At 58.1% G+C, this 17,785-nt stretch overlaps 2 protein-coding genes across 4 annotated transcripts in view; both read right to left on the bottom strand.

Annotated features, from left to right (window-relative positions):
- Positions 1 to 17,785, bottom strand: part of Capn5 (calpain 5) — a 55,064-nt gene that overhangs the window by 20,261 nt on the left and 17,018 nt on the right. Inside the window, exons 2-3 of one of the 3 annotated variants that reach the window (XM_005323228.4) lie at positions 16,992 to 17,188; positions 10,239 to 10,370 (exon numbers count right to left, since the gene is read on the bottom strand). In XM_005323228.4, coding sequence (XP_005323285.2) covers positions 10,239 to 10,370; positions 16,992 to 17,156 — 297 coding nt within the window. In that variant the 5' untranslated portion in view covers positions 17,157 to 17,188. Of the gene's footprint in view, positions 1 to 10,238; positions 10,371 to 16,991; positions 17,189 to 17,785 lie in introns of those variants that run through there. The other 2 variants (XM_021725119.3, XM_078046713.1) reach the window with 2 other exon arrangements.
- On the bottom strand, positions 3,019 to 10,230 carry Omp (olfactory marker protein). The gene has a single exon (XM_078046714.1). The coding sequence runs from the start codon at positions 4,624 to 4,626 to the stop codon at positions 4,135 to 4,137; it is 492 nt and encodes a 163-aa protein (XP_077902840.1). The 5' UTR covers positions 4,627 to 10,230; the 3' UTR covers positions 3,019 to 4,134.

Raw genomic sequence — 17,785 nt, 5'->3', positions numbered from 1 at the left:
TGTTGGCTGTGGAGTACCTCCGTGGGCACTCAAGGCTGCAAATCTCAGGGCAGAGGGGAGCTGCAGCCACCGGGTGGCCTCCTTCCCAAGAGGAGAAAGGGAAACTAAGCACCACTGGCTGTGGGGTAACTTGGGCTGACCTGGCTGGTGGCAGGGACTGGGTGGGGTCTGGAGCCTCCCTCACCTGCCTGGGGGCGTGGCCCCTTGCAGCACACACCCCAAATCTCAGGGCTGTGATGGGCACCACAGCGCCCCCTGGTGCCCCAGCTCCTGGGCTTTGTCCTGGGAACCTCCCACCAGGTTCAAGCAGCCTCAGGTCATGGGACAGAGAACAGGAGGAGCCCGGGGAGGGCAGTACTGCTCAGGAGCTGTGTGTGTGTGACTGTATGCGCAGCTGTAGGGGCGTGGGAGAAAGCTTTCCAGATGTCTACCTGGGACCCCAAGGCCCAGCTCACAGCGTTTCTGAGCCACACAGTGGCTGTGGCAAGAAGAGCTGCTGCTCCCTGTGTCACCCAAGTTGGGTAAAATGAGCCACAGGCCTTTTTGAATCCTCAGACCTAGCAGGTTCCTGGTGCTGGGCATCTGAGATTCCTCAGTTCCCAGCTGCTGGATTCAAGAATCTGAAATTCCTTAAGTTTCAGATACTCTAACTGGAGGAGCCAGGAAGGCTGTGTGCCATCCCTGTCTCCTTGGGAGGGCAGAGTCCTGTTGCCCAGAGATCAGGACAGCTGGAACCAAGACCTGCTCATCCCAGGCCTGCCTCTCTGCTACCTGCTGGATGGCCTCAGGCAGTTTTTCCCCCTCTCTGAATCTGGAGCTTCTGTTCAGCAGTCAGGTTCTCCTAACCCTCCTCAGAATAATTTGAAGTGAGGCCGCGCTTCTACAGTCACTGGGACAGAAAAAGGCAAACCCAGAGAGGGTGGCCAGGTGCCAATTCTGTCGCGCTTGACTGACACTCAACCTTGTCATCAGACTGAGTCACCAGAGGAGGAAGCCACTCAGAGAGGCTGCCCAGGGTTACCCAATGGGACAGTGCATAGCCAGGCAGCGGCCCTCACCACTTATCATGCTGCCTCTCTGGGAAGAGGCTCAGGAAGTGTCAGGTCTCCCCACCCTACGGTTTCTTGTGATTTCCATGGAGAGTGGCTCATTTCCCCCTGCCTGAGAACAGAGCCAGGTGCTACCTCTTCCCACGGAGGGAGGGCTACATTTTTGACTCTCAGAGGTGTTTCCAGCAGTGGCCAGGAGGCAGGCTTGGGAGGGCAGAGACTCCTGGAATATGGGGGAGGGGGATTCTTCGAATGCTATCAGGGGGATGTGTGGAGGCAGGGAATGGGGAGGCCCTGAGGTGGAGGAGAAAAGGAGCTACAAGACCAGCTTGGGGAGCATTTTGAAGCAGGGTCATTCCCAAGCAAAACCACAATGCAGCCTCTGACCCCCATCTCAGGAAAGGGGCAGAGGGACACATTTTCCCAGTCCATTGCAGATAACAGTTTCAATGGGGTCAAAGGTCCACAGGGCCATGGCCTGGTGCTCCACCTTGTACTCCTGACCCTGGTCCAGCCCCTCCAATCCCTCTATGATCTGGACAGGAAGCCTCCTCCTCTGAGTCTCAGTTGTCTCTGTTCAAAATGAGCAAGAGGTAAGGACAGAGGAGGTAAGGACAGAGCTGTGAAGAAGGACCAACGGGACACCAAGGCGATGTGGCCCTGCAGCTGCACTGGTACCAATATCAGTCATATCTGGTCACTAGTCTAACAATCTCAAAAGAGTAGGGCAGAGAGGGAACTCACAGAAAAAGCCAGGCTGTTCCCTCTGGAAAGCCTGGGGCCAGGACAGGGTCAGGGACTGACAGAAGATCCAGGGCCGGTAACTCTGAGGCCATCCAGCAGGTAGCAGAGAGGACCAATCCTGTCCCACACCCTGGCCATCCAGTGCTCCATCCACCCCTGCCCAGCGCCCTGTGGGGAGGAAGACTGGAGACAGCATGGCCTCAGCATGGCTCCCTCCACCCCACACAGGCTGGCTAAGCTGCTGCAGGGGTGCCAGGAGGCCCAGTAAACCCAGGCCTGAGGGAGGCCTGGCCGGTCACCTGACTGCTCTGGGCTCATCCCTGACTGCTGGTGGGAGGGGGGGTAGACACTTTGGGAGAGGCTCATGGAGGGTTGCCCAGGGATGGGAGGGCACTGGGCAGGACTGGGAGAGCGGTGGCAGAGCTCCTGAGGGGCAGCGGTGCTCACGGTGAGACGCACACCACCGAGGCAGGACACACGGCTTTTATTGGGCACGCACATCGGGCACAGTGGAGGCACTCAGGACCTCCCAGGAAGACAGGATGGGACAGAGTGGGGAAGAGCAGTCTGGGGGGTCCAGAGAGGAGAGGGCAAGCAAAGAGGCAGAAAGGGGGAACTGCCCTGGGGTCTGACCTCCTCCCATCCCACAGTTAGCAGAGAATAAGGCAGCAATGGCTATAGGCAAGGCCAGCATTTCTCCAGACATGTCCCAGAACAGACCCCAGAGCCAGTTTCACAGGACCAGAGCTCACCACAGCCCAGAGCTCACCACAGCCCATCTCTCACTACAGAATCCTGACTCCGATACCACCTTCTACATCTCTGAGAGGGGGCCTGCCCCCACCAGCCCCACCACTGGGGATGGTTCTGACCCTCTAGGTCTCAGTACATCTCTTCTCAGGGCCAAGTGCCCTGATGGACCTTCAAAGGATGTCTCTGGCCAGGGCCAAACAAAGCCAGCCTTGCGACAAGGTGTTGGGGGCACTTGCGGAGGTGCTCGTGTCTGAATCCAGGCAGCAGGTCAGGCCCCTCCAAAATGGGGGCTTTGGGCCTGTGCAATGGGAAGCGGAATGAGGCTAGGGATGGAACTGAATCTGCCAGTAACTGTGCCTCAGTTTCCCCATATGGTGAGTGGATGCCCCCAGGGACCTCCAAGGCCAGTGTTCTCCATCACATTGCTGTCACCTGCAGCCCACTTGAGATTATCAGCCATTGTAACCACCCCCTTAGGCTTTACCCACCCCTCCCCTAAAGCAGCCCAGGAAATGCCAAAGCTGCTCTAATCGAAGGAAATGCCTGCTTCTCTCTGTCCAGTGAGCTGGCGAGGCCTGCTTCCCCAAGGGGACATGCCATCTCTAGCTCCAGGACCCTGGATCCCTCTATCCAGCCTCCCCCAGGCAGAAGGAAACCCTTTACTAAACTGCTCCCACTTCACTGTATGAATCTCAAAAGACTCCCAGCTCAGGAAGCCCCCAACAGGGCTCAACCCAGGTCATGTCAGTCAACCCCTTGCCAAAAGTCACCCTTGAACCAGCAGCAATTTTTCAATGGATAACCTAAAATTAGACGTGTCCACAGGGCAGGAATAGACCCTAGTGTGCACTGTGTGAGCCCTGCATGCCGTCTTGATGGATGTGTGCATACAGGTAGACAGATCTGTGTGACTGTATATAGCTCCCCTTCACTTCTCCACTACAGCCAGCACTGGGCGACAAACCCCAAGCCACCCCCACCACCCAAATCAGCCCTGCAGCAACCCTGCCCCATGTCCTGAGGGTCCTGAGGCATCCTGGGACCACACTGGGTCATTGCAGAAGCAGCACCTTCCCGAGTCCTCAGGCTGGGTGTTCACCTCCTGACAAGGGTGGCCGAGGGTGCCGCGTCCAGCGGAGAGCAGAAGCCTTCTTCCTGGATTCCCTGAGGAGGTTGCTCCTGTCATCTCCATCTCCCCGTCTCTGGAGGAAGCCAGATGGCTGGTTGTTTGAATCTCTGTCTCTCTTGGTCTTTGACTGTCTCACTCCCTCTCAATGAAGCAGAGAAGGCAGGTGCCTATAGCTTCTCCATCTGCCACATGGGCCCCTACCAGGTCTCTATCATCTACAGGGGGTGGCATCGGTGGTCAGGGAAGCTTCTAGACTACAGAGCCGTGGGATCTTTCTGGGAGCCAGAGCTCTGACACCAGGGAAAAGGAGAGGAGGAGGGGAGGACATGGATTCAGGGGGCCTCTGGCCACGCAGAATCCAGGCTGAGCAGCTAGAAGAATGTCCCCCCAAAACACAGGTGGGGAAGGGAGGTCCAGGCAGGAAGAGGGTGGGGGCAGATGGGGCAGAGGGCGGCCCCTTCAGAGCTGGCTGAACACCACGGAGGCCTTGAGGTCAGCAGGCTCCAGCCCTTCACCAAAGGTGATGAGGAAGTACATGACCTTGCGGATCTTGGCCAAATCCGACAGGCGCTCCCCGAACTCCAGGGCATCGGCCTCGTTACAATCCATGGCGTCCGAGTCCTCCTTGCGCCAGAAGATGGCAGCGGGGTCCAGCAGCTGGCGCGTCATGAGGTTGGTGAGGTCGGGCGTCCAGTTCTGCGAGGTGCCGGTGATGGTGACCTTGCCGGGCTTGTCCAGCGCCACGTTCCAGCGCTCGAACTGCAGCCTCTGCTGCTGGATGAAGTCGAGGCGGTACACGGACTCCGCCGGCCGCAGCAGCTTCTCGCCGTCCTGGCGCTTCTCCCCACGCTGCTTCAGGCTCTCCACGCGCAGCCGCATCTGCTTGGTCAGGTCCTTGTCCAGGACCAGCGGCATGTCCAGCTGCTGTTTCTGCGGCCCGTCCTCCGCCATGGCCCAAGTGCTGCTGCTGCTGCTGCTCCTGCTGCTCCCGCCAATGTCAAAGAGCCAAATGGGCTGGGGCCTCAGTGCAGAGAGAAGAGGCCACCTAGAGGCTCCGCCTCCCCTTATGCCCTCCCTCCTCTCCTCTCCTCCGCTCAGGTCACTGGCCCTTTCTGACCCCACCCAGTTCCAAAATAGGGTGTGGTGAGAAGTGGGAGTCCACCTGCCTCCTCTCCACTCCTGGACGTGATAATACAGGTGCTTCAGGCAGGCAGGCAGGCAGGCAGGATGGTGCTGGGATCCCCGGGGACAAGGACGCTGATGTCAACTGCTGTGGAAACCACCTTGACTACACGGATGGGCTGGGAGCTGCTTGTTTGTGAATAAGGGAGTTCTCTGCACGGCAATGCGGGGAGGAGGGAGCACTGGCTGGAGGCTCGGAGGAGAGGCTGGAAGACCCCTATGGGGGGCAAGAATAGGACCAGACAGGTGTACCCAATGGAGACCTGGAGTCACTCAAGCCAACATCCCAGCTCCCCTCCCCTTCACTCACCCACATCCAACCACCAAGGCTGGTACATTCTATTTCCTAAATGTCAGGGAGTCTTCCTCTACATTCCCGCTGCCAGGACCCCCACCCTGCCACCATCATGTCCCACCCAGATGCCTGGTTCTCAAATTCCAGTGTGCATCAGAATCACTTGTAGGACTTGGAAACAGACTGTCAGCCTCCACTCCCAGAAATTTTGATTTAATCCATGTTGGATGTGGATTTGCATTCCCAACCACCTCCCAGGCTGCTGGCCCAGGAACCAAGCTTTGAGAATCACTGACCAGCTGATTCTGACCTGGCCCTTCCTCCACCCTGTGCCATGGCAACCACATGACCACAGTTCTCTTCTACCAAGTCCTATCACGTATTCCCCGTTACCCCAGGAGACTTGAGGGCAAGGAAGAATCGCAAACATCTATATCTCTAGCATCCAACAGGAAGCAGAAGCTCTGTTATCAAAAGTGGGCAAGGGGGCTAAAGTGGTGGCTCAGTGGTAGAAAGCTGCCTCGCATGTGTGATCCTCAGTACCGGATAAAATAAATAAGATAAAATATTGTGTCCATCTACAACTAAAAAAAAAAAAAAAAAAAGGCAGGATGCGGCTTAGTGGTGGAGGAAGGCCTTGGGTTTGAGTTTAGAATACACACCCACACACACACCCACACACAAACAGGACACATGAAAGAACTGGGGTATGTGAGCATAGTTGAGGTGGGGATGGGGCAGAGGGGTGGGCTACCACCATGATATGCAAAGGAAAGAGGAAAGAGGAACAACAGAAAAAAATCTGAAAGATCTCATGGACCACAAGCAGAGTCAGTTGCTGGATGAAAGCCACGTTAATCAGTGATATCTTGAGCTACATGAATGGCATGGGGGTACCAAAGCAGACGGTACCTGGTTCTGTAGAGTGGGAGTTCAGTGCCTGATCAGAACCTTTGACCTTATAGCTGGAGGGGCGAGGGGGGGAACAACTTGGCTGATGAACTGACACCAGGCAGCTTCTCCTTCCTCCTTGGGAAGGAACAGTTTCTACCCTTCCTGGTCTACATTTTGCTTTTCACTTGTATGTTGGCTTCGTTTCTGCCTGTGGTGTCCCCTGCTAGACCACCAACCCTGAGAGGGCAGGGACGGAGCCCATCTTGCTCAGGACCCTAGGCCAGCACCCAGAACAAGGGAAGCACAGAGGAGGCCCACAGAAGTGCTTGTTGAATGAGTAAGTGACACTGATAAGAGAATAGCTGTTGGAGGGACCCTGGGGCCAAGGACAAGAGGATGCAGGCAGGTGGGAGAGCTCAGGGCACTGGCTGAGGCCCGAATGAGGTCAGGTCAGCAATGTGCTGGAGCAGGAAGCTGAGGCCAGAGAGACCCAGCCTTGACTGCAGACCACCTAGAGCTGTCCCAGGCTGTGGTTGTGGAGTGACGGAGGTGGCTGAAGGTGAAGGCTATTGGAGATGGAACCCAGAACTAAGACCAGGGCAGTGGGGAGTAAGGGGCAGAGTGGGGACACGAGCCACAGGGGCACAGTGATCCCCAGAACACAGCAGTTCTTGGGGTATAAAAGGCTAGGATCCTGGAGGTGCCACACCCTTTGAACCCAGGTGACAGTGCAGACAGCTGGATGAGGATCCAGGAGCACAGGAGAGCGCCTCATCTCTGGCTGGGTGGAGATGTGTAACCAGGAGGAGGCTAAGGCTGGGCCTCACAGACCGGGCAGGAGGGAGGGGGCAATGGGGGCCACAGGAGGGGCGGACAGTGCAGGGAGGAGGGGAGGAGGAAACAGAGGGTGCAGAGGCTCCGGAGGAGTGGCAGGAAGGAGCAGGAGGCTGCAGGCGGTTCTGGATGCGCTGATATCCTTGACTCAGCTGCCAGACATTGGGGAGGACCCACCCACGGCTGGACGCAGGAACAAATTCAGGGGAGAAACGCAGGCTCCAAACTTGCACAATTAAAATAAAACTTCTTAACCGAAATGGAAGAAACAACAACATCAACAACTGAAAATCCTTAACACTGGAGGCTACTGGGTAACGAAAGTCACTTGACTTTGTGGTTTGGGAACTTTTTCCACACCTTCTGTTCCAGGACCTTCTGTGGCACTTGGGGTGCAGTTGGTGCCCGTGAACGTGCACTGAGCAAACTGCTGAATAACTGAGAACAGGAACTGCTGATATTAAAGGGCCAGGATGAAGCGGGAAACACAAAATGGAACCAAGACTGTCTGCACCGGCCTCCTCTGCCTTTCCCAAACCTGCCCCAGTACTGCAACTCCCAACTTCCATGCTTTCTTGCAGTCAGGGGACTGGCTGGCTCCTCCAGGGCCTAGGCCAGCCCACGGCCAGGGACACGATGGCTCAGGCAGCAGGCCTGGCCTCTGCTCTGGCTGCACCAGGCTCCCAGGGAGGGGAGCTCACAGATGACCTTGGGTCTAGCCTAGGCATGGTCTCCTGGCAAGTGCTGTCAACTGCCACTTCCTGATTTCAGATTCACAAAACCTGGCCACCTGAAGTCCACCGCCTCCCTGCTTGCAGGGAACACGCAGTGAGATGCGGAGGCCAGGATGCCCCACCAGGGAGCCTATAGGAAGGGGAGCCCACTGTTCAGGGGTGTCTGGAAGAGGCGAGGGCGGGAGCTAACTGTGCAGAGTGCTGGGAGCCAAGGGCTGGTCCTCCTCCCATGATGGCGAATCCTGAGCCTGTTGGTCCCAGGCTACTTTAAGAACTAAGAGTGAAGGGTGACTTCCTGGAGGAGGGCGCGTGTCAGGTACCATGCTCCTGCTTCTGAGGCCCAGCCTCTTGGAGTGTGCAGTTGGATGGGGGGGGCAGAGGTGCAACTTAGGCTAAACGCCACCCCTGTCCCCTCCACTGCCCTTCCAGGGAGAAAACAGGGTGAGGCAGGGAGGCCCTGCAGGGCAACAGGCCCAGAAAATGAGGGGTGACAACAAACAGGGCCCCGTCAGGGAGCGTGAGGCACAGTAATGAGCTCCCTGGAGCCTCATCCCAGGACCCAGGGGCTATCGCCACAGCAGTACCTGGAGGCAGAGTGCAATTAGCTCAGGCTGGGGACCTGAGCTACGGGAGACCAGCTTCCTGGCTCTGCAGCCTGGAAGACCACCCAGGCCGGTGTCCCAACCCCTCAAAGGAGGAAACTTCAGTCTAGAGATAAGAGCAGGCCTGCCCAAGGCGGCACAGCATCAAGACCAGGCCTCCTCCTGTGAGTCTCAGCCTCTTCCCCCAGTAGTAAAGATGGGGAGCTGCCACAGGGACCAAGGGCCAGGCCTGGGGCAGGGCACACAGCGCTGAGCTCCTCCCATCTTGTTCGGCACCAGCCCACTCCTAGACCTGGAGGTACTGTCAGAAAGGCTGGCGGTGGAGCTGCCTGTCAAAAGCTGGGTGGAACAATTCGGGGTGGACTTCCATTCCCAAAACTCTCCAGAGGCTCCTCTATGCTGGCCCCTGTGAGGCTCCAAGGGAAGATATAAGTTGGACCGGCTCTGTCTGTGGGGAGCTCACCTCAAGGGGGGAGACAGCAGATAAACAGGCAATTATAGGGCGGGTGGGAGTGGGGGGCAGCCCCGTAGGATTCCCTTGTGCCACCTCCAGCCCCACATGAATCCTCGCCTGGGGGTGCTGGGGCTCAGAGGCAGGGGGCCTGGTTCTGGACTCAAAGAAGCGGGCTGGAGGCTGCAGAGAGGAGACCAGACTTCCACCTAGAGAATCGGGCCAGGCCCCACAGCTTTCTCCCAGCCTGGATGCCCCTGAATACCCAAATCTATAAGCTGTGGCCGTGGCCTTTGCTGAGGCCCTGCGAGCCCTAAAGCCAGCTGCCCTGACCACTGCAGGAGCCTCAGAGGCCAGGCCTCAGGGATGCCCACTGGGTGGCTGTGAGAGGCCACACCTTGTTCAGAAGACCTGAGAAAAGGGGCCTGAGTCCCAGCCTCGGCCAAGGGCATAGCTCCCTCTGATGGCTGATGGATGCCTCAGAGGATGAAGAAAAACACACTGTGCTCCTTGCACCCTGCTTGCATAGGAACACCCAACGATCCGATCCAGGAATGTTCCTAACGCTGCGTCCACTGAGCGTCACGTCGCACCAAGCACGGTAAGGACAGCATGTCAGTCCACCTTCTGGCAAGGCCACTACTCTGATTCTGCAGAGGAATAACCTGAGGTCAGCTACAAAGCTTCCGACTGGTTAAGGCTGGGCCTGAGCGACTCAATGCCCCAGGCTCTGACAGCCCACCACCCACTCCTTCCTAGGAAGAGCAGGCAGAGCAGAGAAGGGAAAGAGACAACCACTGGAACTTAATCCTGTGCTCAGCCCAGGTCTCCTCTACAATCCCTGCCTTAATTTACCAAGTTCGGCCTCCACTCCAGCCTCCCTGTTTTCCCCAAAAGGAAGCATTGGATTTGAGGGTCCCAATGCTAAGTGCTGCCATAAAAGAACCAGATGGCAAGACCAGAGTCCATTTGTTCCAACCCCAAACCTTTGGATGGCATGATGATGAACAAGCTGTAGAAGGTGATCAGGATGCTGGACCTGGGCCACCACCTCCCCCCCCACCCTTGTGGCCCTCCCGGACTGGACAAGAACATCAGCAGTGTAGAACCAGTCAAGAAGCTGGAGATTGTCCAGACCACTCATGCTGAACAACTGGGAACAGCAAGGCCCAGAGAAGGATAGCAACAGCCCAAGTCACAAAGCAGGTTACTGGCAGAGTTGCCCTGAGCCCCGTCACAGCTGACTCCACACTGAAAATCATGCAGGAAGGTTCCATATGTCACAGGTATATATTCGGCTCCAGAGACACTAGGCACCCAACAGTGTGGAGGGGACACATCAGGATCCCCCTAAAGTTACACAGATGCTACCAGCACCTGCCTCTGGATCTTCAGCTGATGGTGGAGGGAAGGCAAATCTGATGCCTGACCAGTGCTGAGGGGCCAAGGCCGCCCACCTGGCCCTGGAGCAGGCTTTCAGGAAGTCTCCAGCCACATCAGGGCTACACCTGCCTGGCAGTGAGGGCCACAGGCTGCCTCAATGCCCCAGCAGCCCCGTCCCCAGGCCTCACCTTCTGCCACAGCGATTCACGGGAGGCGAGTGAAGAGCAGGCTGCCACAAACCAGCAGTTGCCCACCTGTCCCTGGTGCAGATCGTGGGAGCTGATGCCATCCACAAAGAGGCGGGGGTCCTCGCAGATGTCCTACAGAGAGGGCAGGGAGAGCGTGAGGGCCCCAGGAACACAGGATGCCCACCTGCTGCCAGCACAGAGGTTCCCCGTCCCCACACACTGGGGGCCTAACCTGGCAGACCACTCCCCAGACCCAGCCTTCCCCAGTTCCTGGTTGGATGCCTTCTTCCTTCTCTGACCCAGAGTGCGCTTCTGCCAATGGCATGATGATGAACAAGCTGTAGAAGGTGGTCAGGAGGCTGGACCCGGGCCACCACCTTCTTCCCATCCATGTGGCCCTCCCTGACCAGCCAGCCCTCATGGTGCCCTGGGGTGGGAAGGGGGAGGTGAGACAACACCAAAATGACAGCGATGAGCAGAGGGCGTGGCCTAGTGAGCAGAGGGCGGGGCCTAGTGAGCAGAAGGCAGGGGCGTGGCTATCTGAGGGTGGGGAGGGGTGAACAGCGGGTGGGGCGTGGCAACAGAGGGCATGGGTGGGGCAAGCTGATGGCCCTCCTGTTCTCATCTGATCCCCACACCCCTGAGGAGTATGGAGTTGCTATTCCATTTCAGGAATGGAGGTCCACAGTAGCGCAGTGGCTTGTTAAAGGCATACCACACAAAATGCCCGAGTGGAACATAAAATCCTGCTGCTCTTCCCATGGGGACTGGCAGCCATGGCAGGGGGTGTACTCCCTAGGACATGCCAGGAAGCCAGGCCAGGCAGCCACTGGACAGGAAAGTGACTCACACAACCTGGTAACTGTGGGACCCAGCCCTTCCTAGTTCCTGGAAGCCCAGGAAAGCCGGCAGGGGGCCTCTGCACCAGACCCTCCCACCAAGCTCACCCAGAGTTTTCCTTTAAGGCTCCCTGAGGCTGGGAAGTGGGAGACCCATGGACTTTGACCTCAGACACAAGCTAAAAGGGTTCATTCCCCGGCTTCCCATAGTGGCTGACATCTCACCCCAGGCCTGAGGTGGGCAGCTGGTTAGTCCTCTGCAGGGTGACAGACAATCCTTGCCTGGAGCTGAGCCCCACCTACAGCCAGGGGCTGCCTGCATCACTTGTGGGCCAGGCAGTGTGGGGCTGGGCACAAGAGGGGGTCTCTTCTACTGACCATCCAGGCCTTGGCCAGCGCTGCATATGCAGCTGGCCACCCCAGGCCCCTCTTTTTCTCTCACCAGCACCTTGACTCCACAGAGTTGAAAGTGACTGTCCCCCAAGGGGTGGGATTGGGGAGACACTGATTCAGGTCTTCTATGTGCCACACAGCCTGCTAGCACCATGATCAATCCTCACTGTAGCCCGGAGAGGGGAAATATATGCCCATTTTACAGATGAATGGTTGAACAACATGCCCTAATCATACTGCAGGGGGAGGTGACAGCAGGTCACCTGCAAGTTTGCTCCTGAGCTCCATCCATCAATCACCACAGAGTTTCTGAGGCCCTACCACAGGTGGCCAGTAGATGGTAGCAGAACCAGGAAGATAGAACTTTCAATTCCTGCTCCCTATTCATTAACTGTACAAGTTTGGGCCAGTAGCTCAATCTCTCTGTGCCTCCATTTCCTCACCTGTGCAAAGGAGACAGACTGTTATTCCTGTAGGGCTGTTTAAGGCCCCCACAGATCTTAGTGGCGGAGATTTGGGCAGGTGAAAGTGGGACAAAGGGCCCTTCAGCTCTCATAAGGTGCTTGAGACTCCTCTGGTTTCCAGAGAAACCAGTATCACAGGACGGAGGAAAGGATCAACTCCCAGAGGACATGAGCGGCTCCTGAGACCCGACCCCTGATTCCAGTTGGAACCGCAGGGTGACCCAAAGCCAAGCAGCGAGGAGGCTTCCCCACAGCAGGTCTGGGTGCTTCATCTCAGGTCACAGGAGACCAAGGGAGGCAGCCTGCCCCATCCTGTCCCCAGGGCCTCTCAGCTGCCTCCCTATCTCGCCTCCCAGCCCAGCCTGGGGATGACTCAGCATCTGCCTGAGGGCCCCAAGGAAGGAGGAGCTTCAATATCTGGAGGACCCCAGCTAGGGCAGGCCAGGGGGAGACCAGCACTGCAGGGCATGCCGGGAGGTGACTGTGAGGTGCCCTCCACTTCAGATGCTCCCAGCCTGTGGCAGACATGACTGCCCCATTCCATGGAGGAGGCTGAGCCCAGGAGGGGGCAGTGCCACCAAGGTCATGAGGAAAGTGACAATACCAGGTGTGCTGGGCTCCCACCAGGGTTCTCTCCACTGATGCCCAATGCTGCTGGGCAGATCTGTGGGGCAGGCATGACCACCCCAGCACAGGGCTCTGGACCCAGGCACCTCTCCAGCAAAGACCCGGCTCCCAGTCAGGCTTCCAGGGTTCCATTGCCCTGACTGCGCGAAAGCTGAGACCTGGGGCCATCAGACAGCCTGGCAGGGAGCACCTGAGGCCTGGGCCTGTTCCTCCTGCCTGGACAGGCTTAGAGTCCTCAGCTGTAACCTGCAGAAACCAAGTGAGTTTGGTGGCACTTGGAATTCAGAGACCATGTTGGGGCACCTGTAAAACAACCATCATAGAAATAGCTCTCAAGGACCATGCACACACTGCGAGCCAGGCACTGCCCAAAGCAACCCTGCAAGACCAGTATTGCTAGCATCTCCTTTTATAGATGAGGAAACCAAGGCACAGAGAAGTTAGGTCACTTGCCCAGGACCACAGAGGAAGAGGTTAACCGAGACTCAAACTCAAAATTCAAAGTCTGGCTCTAGAAATTCCAGGTAGGCCAGGTTATGGGTGACAAAGCCACCCTTCTTTCACCTGTCCCCCTGCATCTGTTCTAAGCCCAGCTCAGGGGCCAGGGGATACCCAGACCATCACCCACCACCATGGGGCCAGGTTTCTCCAGGCTGGCATTTGTCCTTCCACCTTTCCTGGGTCATCAGTTGGACGTGTACCATAGAGTGAGTCAGGGACGGTACCTGTCCACAGGTCCCTGTCTCCCTTGAGCAGGAGGAACGAGAGCTGAGCTCTATGTGAGCGGAGCTGTCACAGCCTGAGCCTGGAGGGATCACAGAGGCCACCATCAAACAGGCGTGGAGAGGGCCAATGGGAGGAGCGGCTCCAGAGACAAATGAGAACTCTGAATACTCCCCACAATAGGGGCCAGCCGGAGACAGAGGCCACCTCTGACACAACCCCGCCCAGGCCTGGCCTGCGCCCTCTTCCACCACTATCCATGCCTTGGGGTCTCCCCCACCAGCCTGTGAGCTCTGCCCACCTCCAGGGTGAGCAGGGTCTAGCAGGTTCTGCTGGGGCTGTAAATAGGATTGGGAGGGCTAGTGCCAGGGTTGGATGGATCGGGCCTGCTGTGAGGCCTGGGCCAAGCCATGGGAGGGCTGGGGAGGTTCCTCTGGTCAACACACCTCTAGGGCACAGACTTCTGCACCTGTGGTCACCTCTCCCTCCTCTGTGGCTCCCAGCCTGTTGGACCGGCTGGACCAGATGCAGGCCGCAGCCCTCAGTCACCTCCCCCTGGCACAACAGGAAGTTCAGGTTCCCTGTCCTAGTGTACAAACAGGTGTGCACAGGCAGCAGGTCCACACACCCCCCCCACACACACACGCACACGAGCGGCACCTCTGGCCTCTGCTCCCTGACCTGTTCTCAGCCCACCTTCACCCAGGTCACCCTGCTCCAGAATTTAAGATCACAGAAGGAACTGGCAACTGGGGACACTGGGAGGGGGACCTCTGCCTGGGACAGGAAAGGGCAGTGTTCTCATGAGTCATGCTGTGTGACCTGCACCCTCTGCCCCAGGCTTGCCTCCCCCACGGCTCCTGTCACCATTCCCATCCTTCAAGGCCACCTCCTTTAACAAGCCTTCCCCAGCTGCCCTGAACCTGTCCCGGTGCCAAGGGTGCCAAGGGTGCCAAGGCTCCTGGCCAGGGCAAAGGCCTGCCCGGCACCTGGCCTCGAAGCAGACAGTCTGCTTGGGGACATTCAGGGGTCTACTGCTCAGCACAACAGAAGAGCAGAGGCCACCCCAGGAAATGGGCATGAGCCCCAGAGGGTAGGGATGGACAAGTTCTGGGGGGTTCCAAAGCTGACATCAGTTTGTAGGACCCCCACTTGTCCCATGTTGTGTTCCACCAAGTGACCCCCAGACTGATTTCCACATGAGATAAGTAGAGTGATGGATGGGGGCACTCTGTCCCCACAGGGATGTCAGGTGGCCCTCTACCCAGCCCTGAGCCTGAGAGAGCTGGAAGGTGGCACTGTCCATACTCTTGGGTCTCCCTCGAGTTCCTAGGCCTTGCTGACAGTGCCCATCGCCTCTCCCTGACCAGCCTGTGAAGGAGGCCGGCAGGTGTTTGCTGTACTGGAGAGAAAAACAAAAAACAATGAGCTGCAGCAGGGTTGGGTCTAAAGCAGGTGCCCTGGGTGGAGGGGGAAGAGGACAAGGCTGGGTCCCACCTGCAGAGTCAATAAGAGGTGACGCCCCGGGCAGGGAGGGTGGCTGAGGAGAACCTCTAAGAACCGAGGGCTACTGTCACCAACAACTTAGAGAAAAGGAGCCAGAAATGGGGTAGAAGTGAAGAAGGTTCCCTGGGCTGAGGAAGGAGCTGGGCCTCCCTGTGAACAGCTGGGCTACAGGACCACAGACGCGCAGCTGCCCCAGGGCCAAGGTTCACTGGGCAGCGGTGAGAGCTACGGATCAGGAGCTGGGCCCGCCCAGAGGCTTGACTTCCTGCTCCATGGACCTCTGTCCAGCCATCCAGACGTCCAGGGCCCAGGCGCTGCCCACTCACACTCTTTAAATCCACACAGTCAACGTCACTTCCTGGTCCTCTGTGGCTCCCCAGGGGGTTCAGTCCTTGAGCTGCCTCTCCACAGACAGATGAACCCCCTATTGCAGCCTCGTGAACCCCTAAGACACGTCCCTCAAGCCCAAGGAGCACACGCTGTCACCCCTCCCACAGCACAGCGGCTCCGTTCCTGCTTGTCAGCTGGGCTGGAAGGGCCTAGGGAGGAAGGTGGTGAGGTGGACAGACAGGCAGGGCTCCTGGGCCCAGAGAGGGCAGAGACTCCCCCAGGTCACACAGCCAGGCCGAGCCATAGCCTGCCCTACTTGCCCCAGCCAGGCCTCACCAGCCTCCTTCCGGGTCCCCAGGCCACGGGCATCTTTAGTCTGGGTGACAGGCTCAGGGCAGGAAGAGGGCCAGGACAAGGGCAGCAAGCAAGGGTGGAGCAAGAAAAGGGCAGAGAGTGAGTGTCCACTCCTCCTCCCGGAACCAAAATCCTACAAAGGCCCTTTGAGGGTAGCCTCCTTCCCCACCCACTTGACAAAGAAAAATGACGTGGGAGGGTGGGCCACCAAAATTCTGTGACCAGGCTGAAGGTTCTGGGGAATTCCAGAGGATGAATGCAGGGGCCTAAGGACCAGGGACCCTTCACCTGGTGTCACAGGAAGGTCCAGGGAGGCAGGACTCCAGGGCACTGGCCCACCCCTGCTAGTGACTCACTAGGTGATCTGGGGTTCAGGCCTCCTCTCCTGGCTTGTTCCCCTCACTCTCAAGGGTTCCAATCCAAAAGAGAGCATGGGGATTTGTGAGTTGAAAGGGGTTTCAGACCCTGCCCAGGAGAGGAGCTTGAACAATAAATTTAACTTTCCCCCAAAGTCCAAGACTTTGTAAAGTGCAAACCTGATCCTGTCACTTGCTGCACAAGACCCTCAGAGCAAGGGCCAGCACCTCAGCCTGCACATGGGCCCCACCCAGAGCCGTGGCCCGGTACACCACCCCCAGCCCTGGCCCCAGCCACCCTGGGCACCCAGGCCTGCCATTTCCACCTGCTTTGAGCCTTGGACACAGCTTCCTGCCTCTCCCCTGGCTGAGATGCCTTATCTGAGAACTGAGCAGGAGTCACAGTCTCCTACCGGTCAAGTCTGGGTGGCAGGTAGAGTAGTCTTCCACTGAAGTCCCTTCTGTGGGACACACCTCACCATGTCACTAACATGGCCATGGGACCTGGCGAGGGGCCTGAGCTATGATCTCTAGCAGTCTCTCCTTCACGCCGGCCCCCGGGGACACCCGCTCTGCAAGGTCCTCTCCCCACCCAGCCTCCCACCCAGGACAGAGCAGTCACCCCATGGGGCCACAGTCCTGAGGCCGGGACAGGGGAGTGGCCGGGAGGTGCCAGAGTCCATCAGGACCAATATTGATGGAAAAGACTCCCCGTTAAAACAGCCAGGCCCTGTTTTAATCTCACAACAAGAAGCACAGGCTCTTACTTCTTGCTGCCCTTATCCTTACGGATCAGTCATCATGATAAACGCTTTCATTTTGACAGGAACAGATGACTGCCAAACCATGAGGAGGAGAATAATGAGGAAATCCCTTACACTTGATATCATTCTACGTTTTACTAAACAAAGGCCACACCCACAGGCCAAAACAACCCTAGAGGGGAAGGTGACCGGTGCACTTTCCACGGTGGGCCTAGCTGGGCAGTGGTGGCGGTGGGGTGAGGGCCCATTCTCCTGGACCCCTGCCCAGGTCACATCCATAACAGGGGCTCAAAATAGGACCCTCTGCTCTCTGGGCAGTAGGTATCCCTGTGTCCCTGCAGACTCAGCCTGCGGTCTCTGGCCTGCTCGCCCAGCTCCACGGGGGCCAGACACTGACCTTGGGCCTCTTCCACCGGACAGTGGGCCCTGGGCTGCCCTTGTAGTAGAGCGAGTCATCGGTAGCGGGGAAATGGGAGTCCTCGAAGAGCACCTTCTTCCGCAGACAGGCCCGCTTCAGAGACGAGTAGTTCTGATCCTCATAAGGCTTCACGCAGGAGAACATGGTGGCCGCTGCCCCAGGGGGAGGCAGAACACCTAGAGGACAAGAAGGCACGCAGGCCATCACTCATGGGGTACCTGGGGCCCTGTCAGCACCGGCCCCGTGTGCTGCCCTCAGCAGCCCCACGAAGTGGGCTTCACCACCCTCACCATCCAGGTAAGCCGAGGAGCTGAGGGCAGAGGCCACACGGCCGGCGCACGGTGTCCAGTCTGCAATCGGGACTCTCTCCTCTCAGATGCCTGGAGGGGATGCCAGGCCCAGAGGCCACCAGTCAGGGCTCAGGGCCGGCCTGGCCACGCCCCCTCCCTCCCTCTTTGTTTAACCAGCTTCCTTAGACCTTGGGGACCCAACAGACAAGTGGCCAACCCAGCCACTCCGGGGCTGGCACCACACCCACAGGAGAGCAGCCTGGGTCTCATCCCCAGTTCTCCTTCCTCCCAACCCTCACCTCTAGCCAGGAGGGGCACGTTTCCTCCCTGCACCCGAGATGAGTAGTTCTGATCTACCGAGAATCAGTGTCTCTGTGGGGAGCAGGTTCCTGCCTTCACTCCCAGCCAGTGCCCTGCACCTCGCACCCCCACGTTGACCAAACAAGGGAGACTGGATGTGGCCAGGAAAAGCCTCCAGGAGGG

Source organism: Ictidomys tridecemlineatus, chromosome 4 (genome assembly GCF_052094955.1).
Source record: "Ictidomys tridecemlineatus isolate mIctTri1 chromosome 4, mIctTri1.hap1, whole genome shotgun sequence".
Taxonomy (NCBI): domain Eukaryota; kingdom Metazoa; phylum Chordata; class Mammalia; order Rodentia; family Sciuridae; genus Ictidomys; species Ictidomys tridecemlineatus.
Note: the sequence above shows the minus strand (reverse complement) of the source record. Positions and strands in the feature narration are given on the sequence as shown.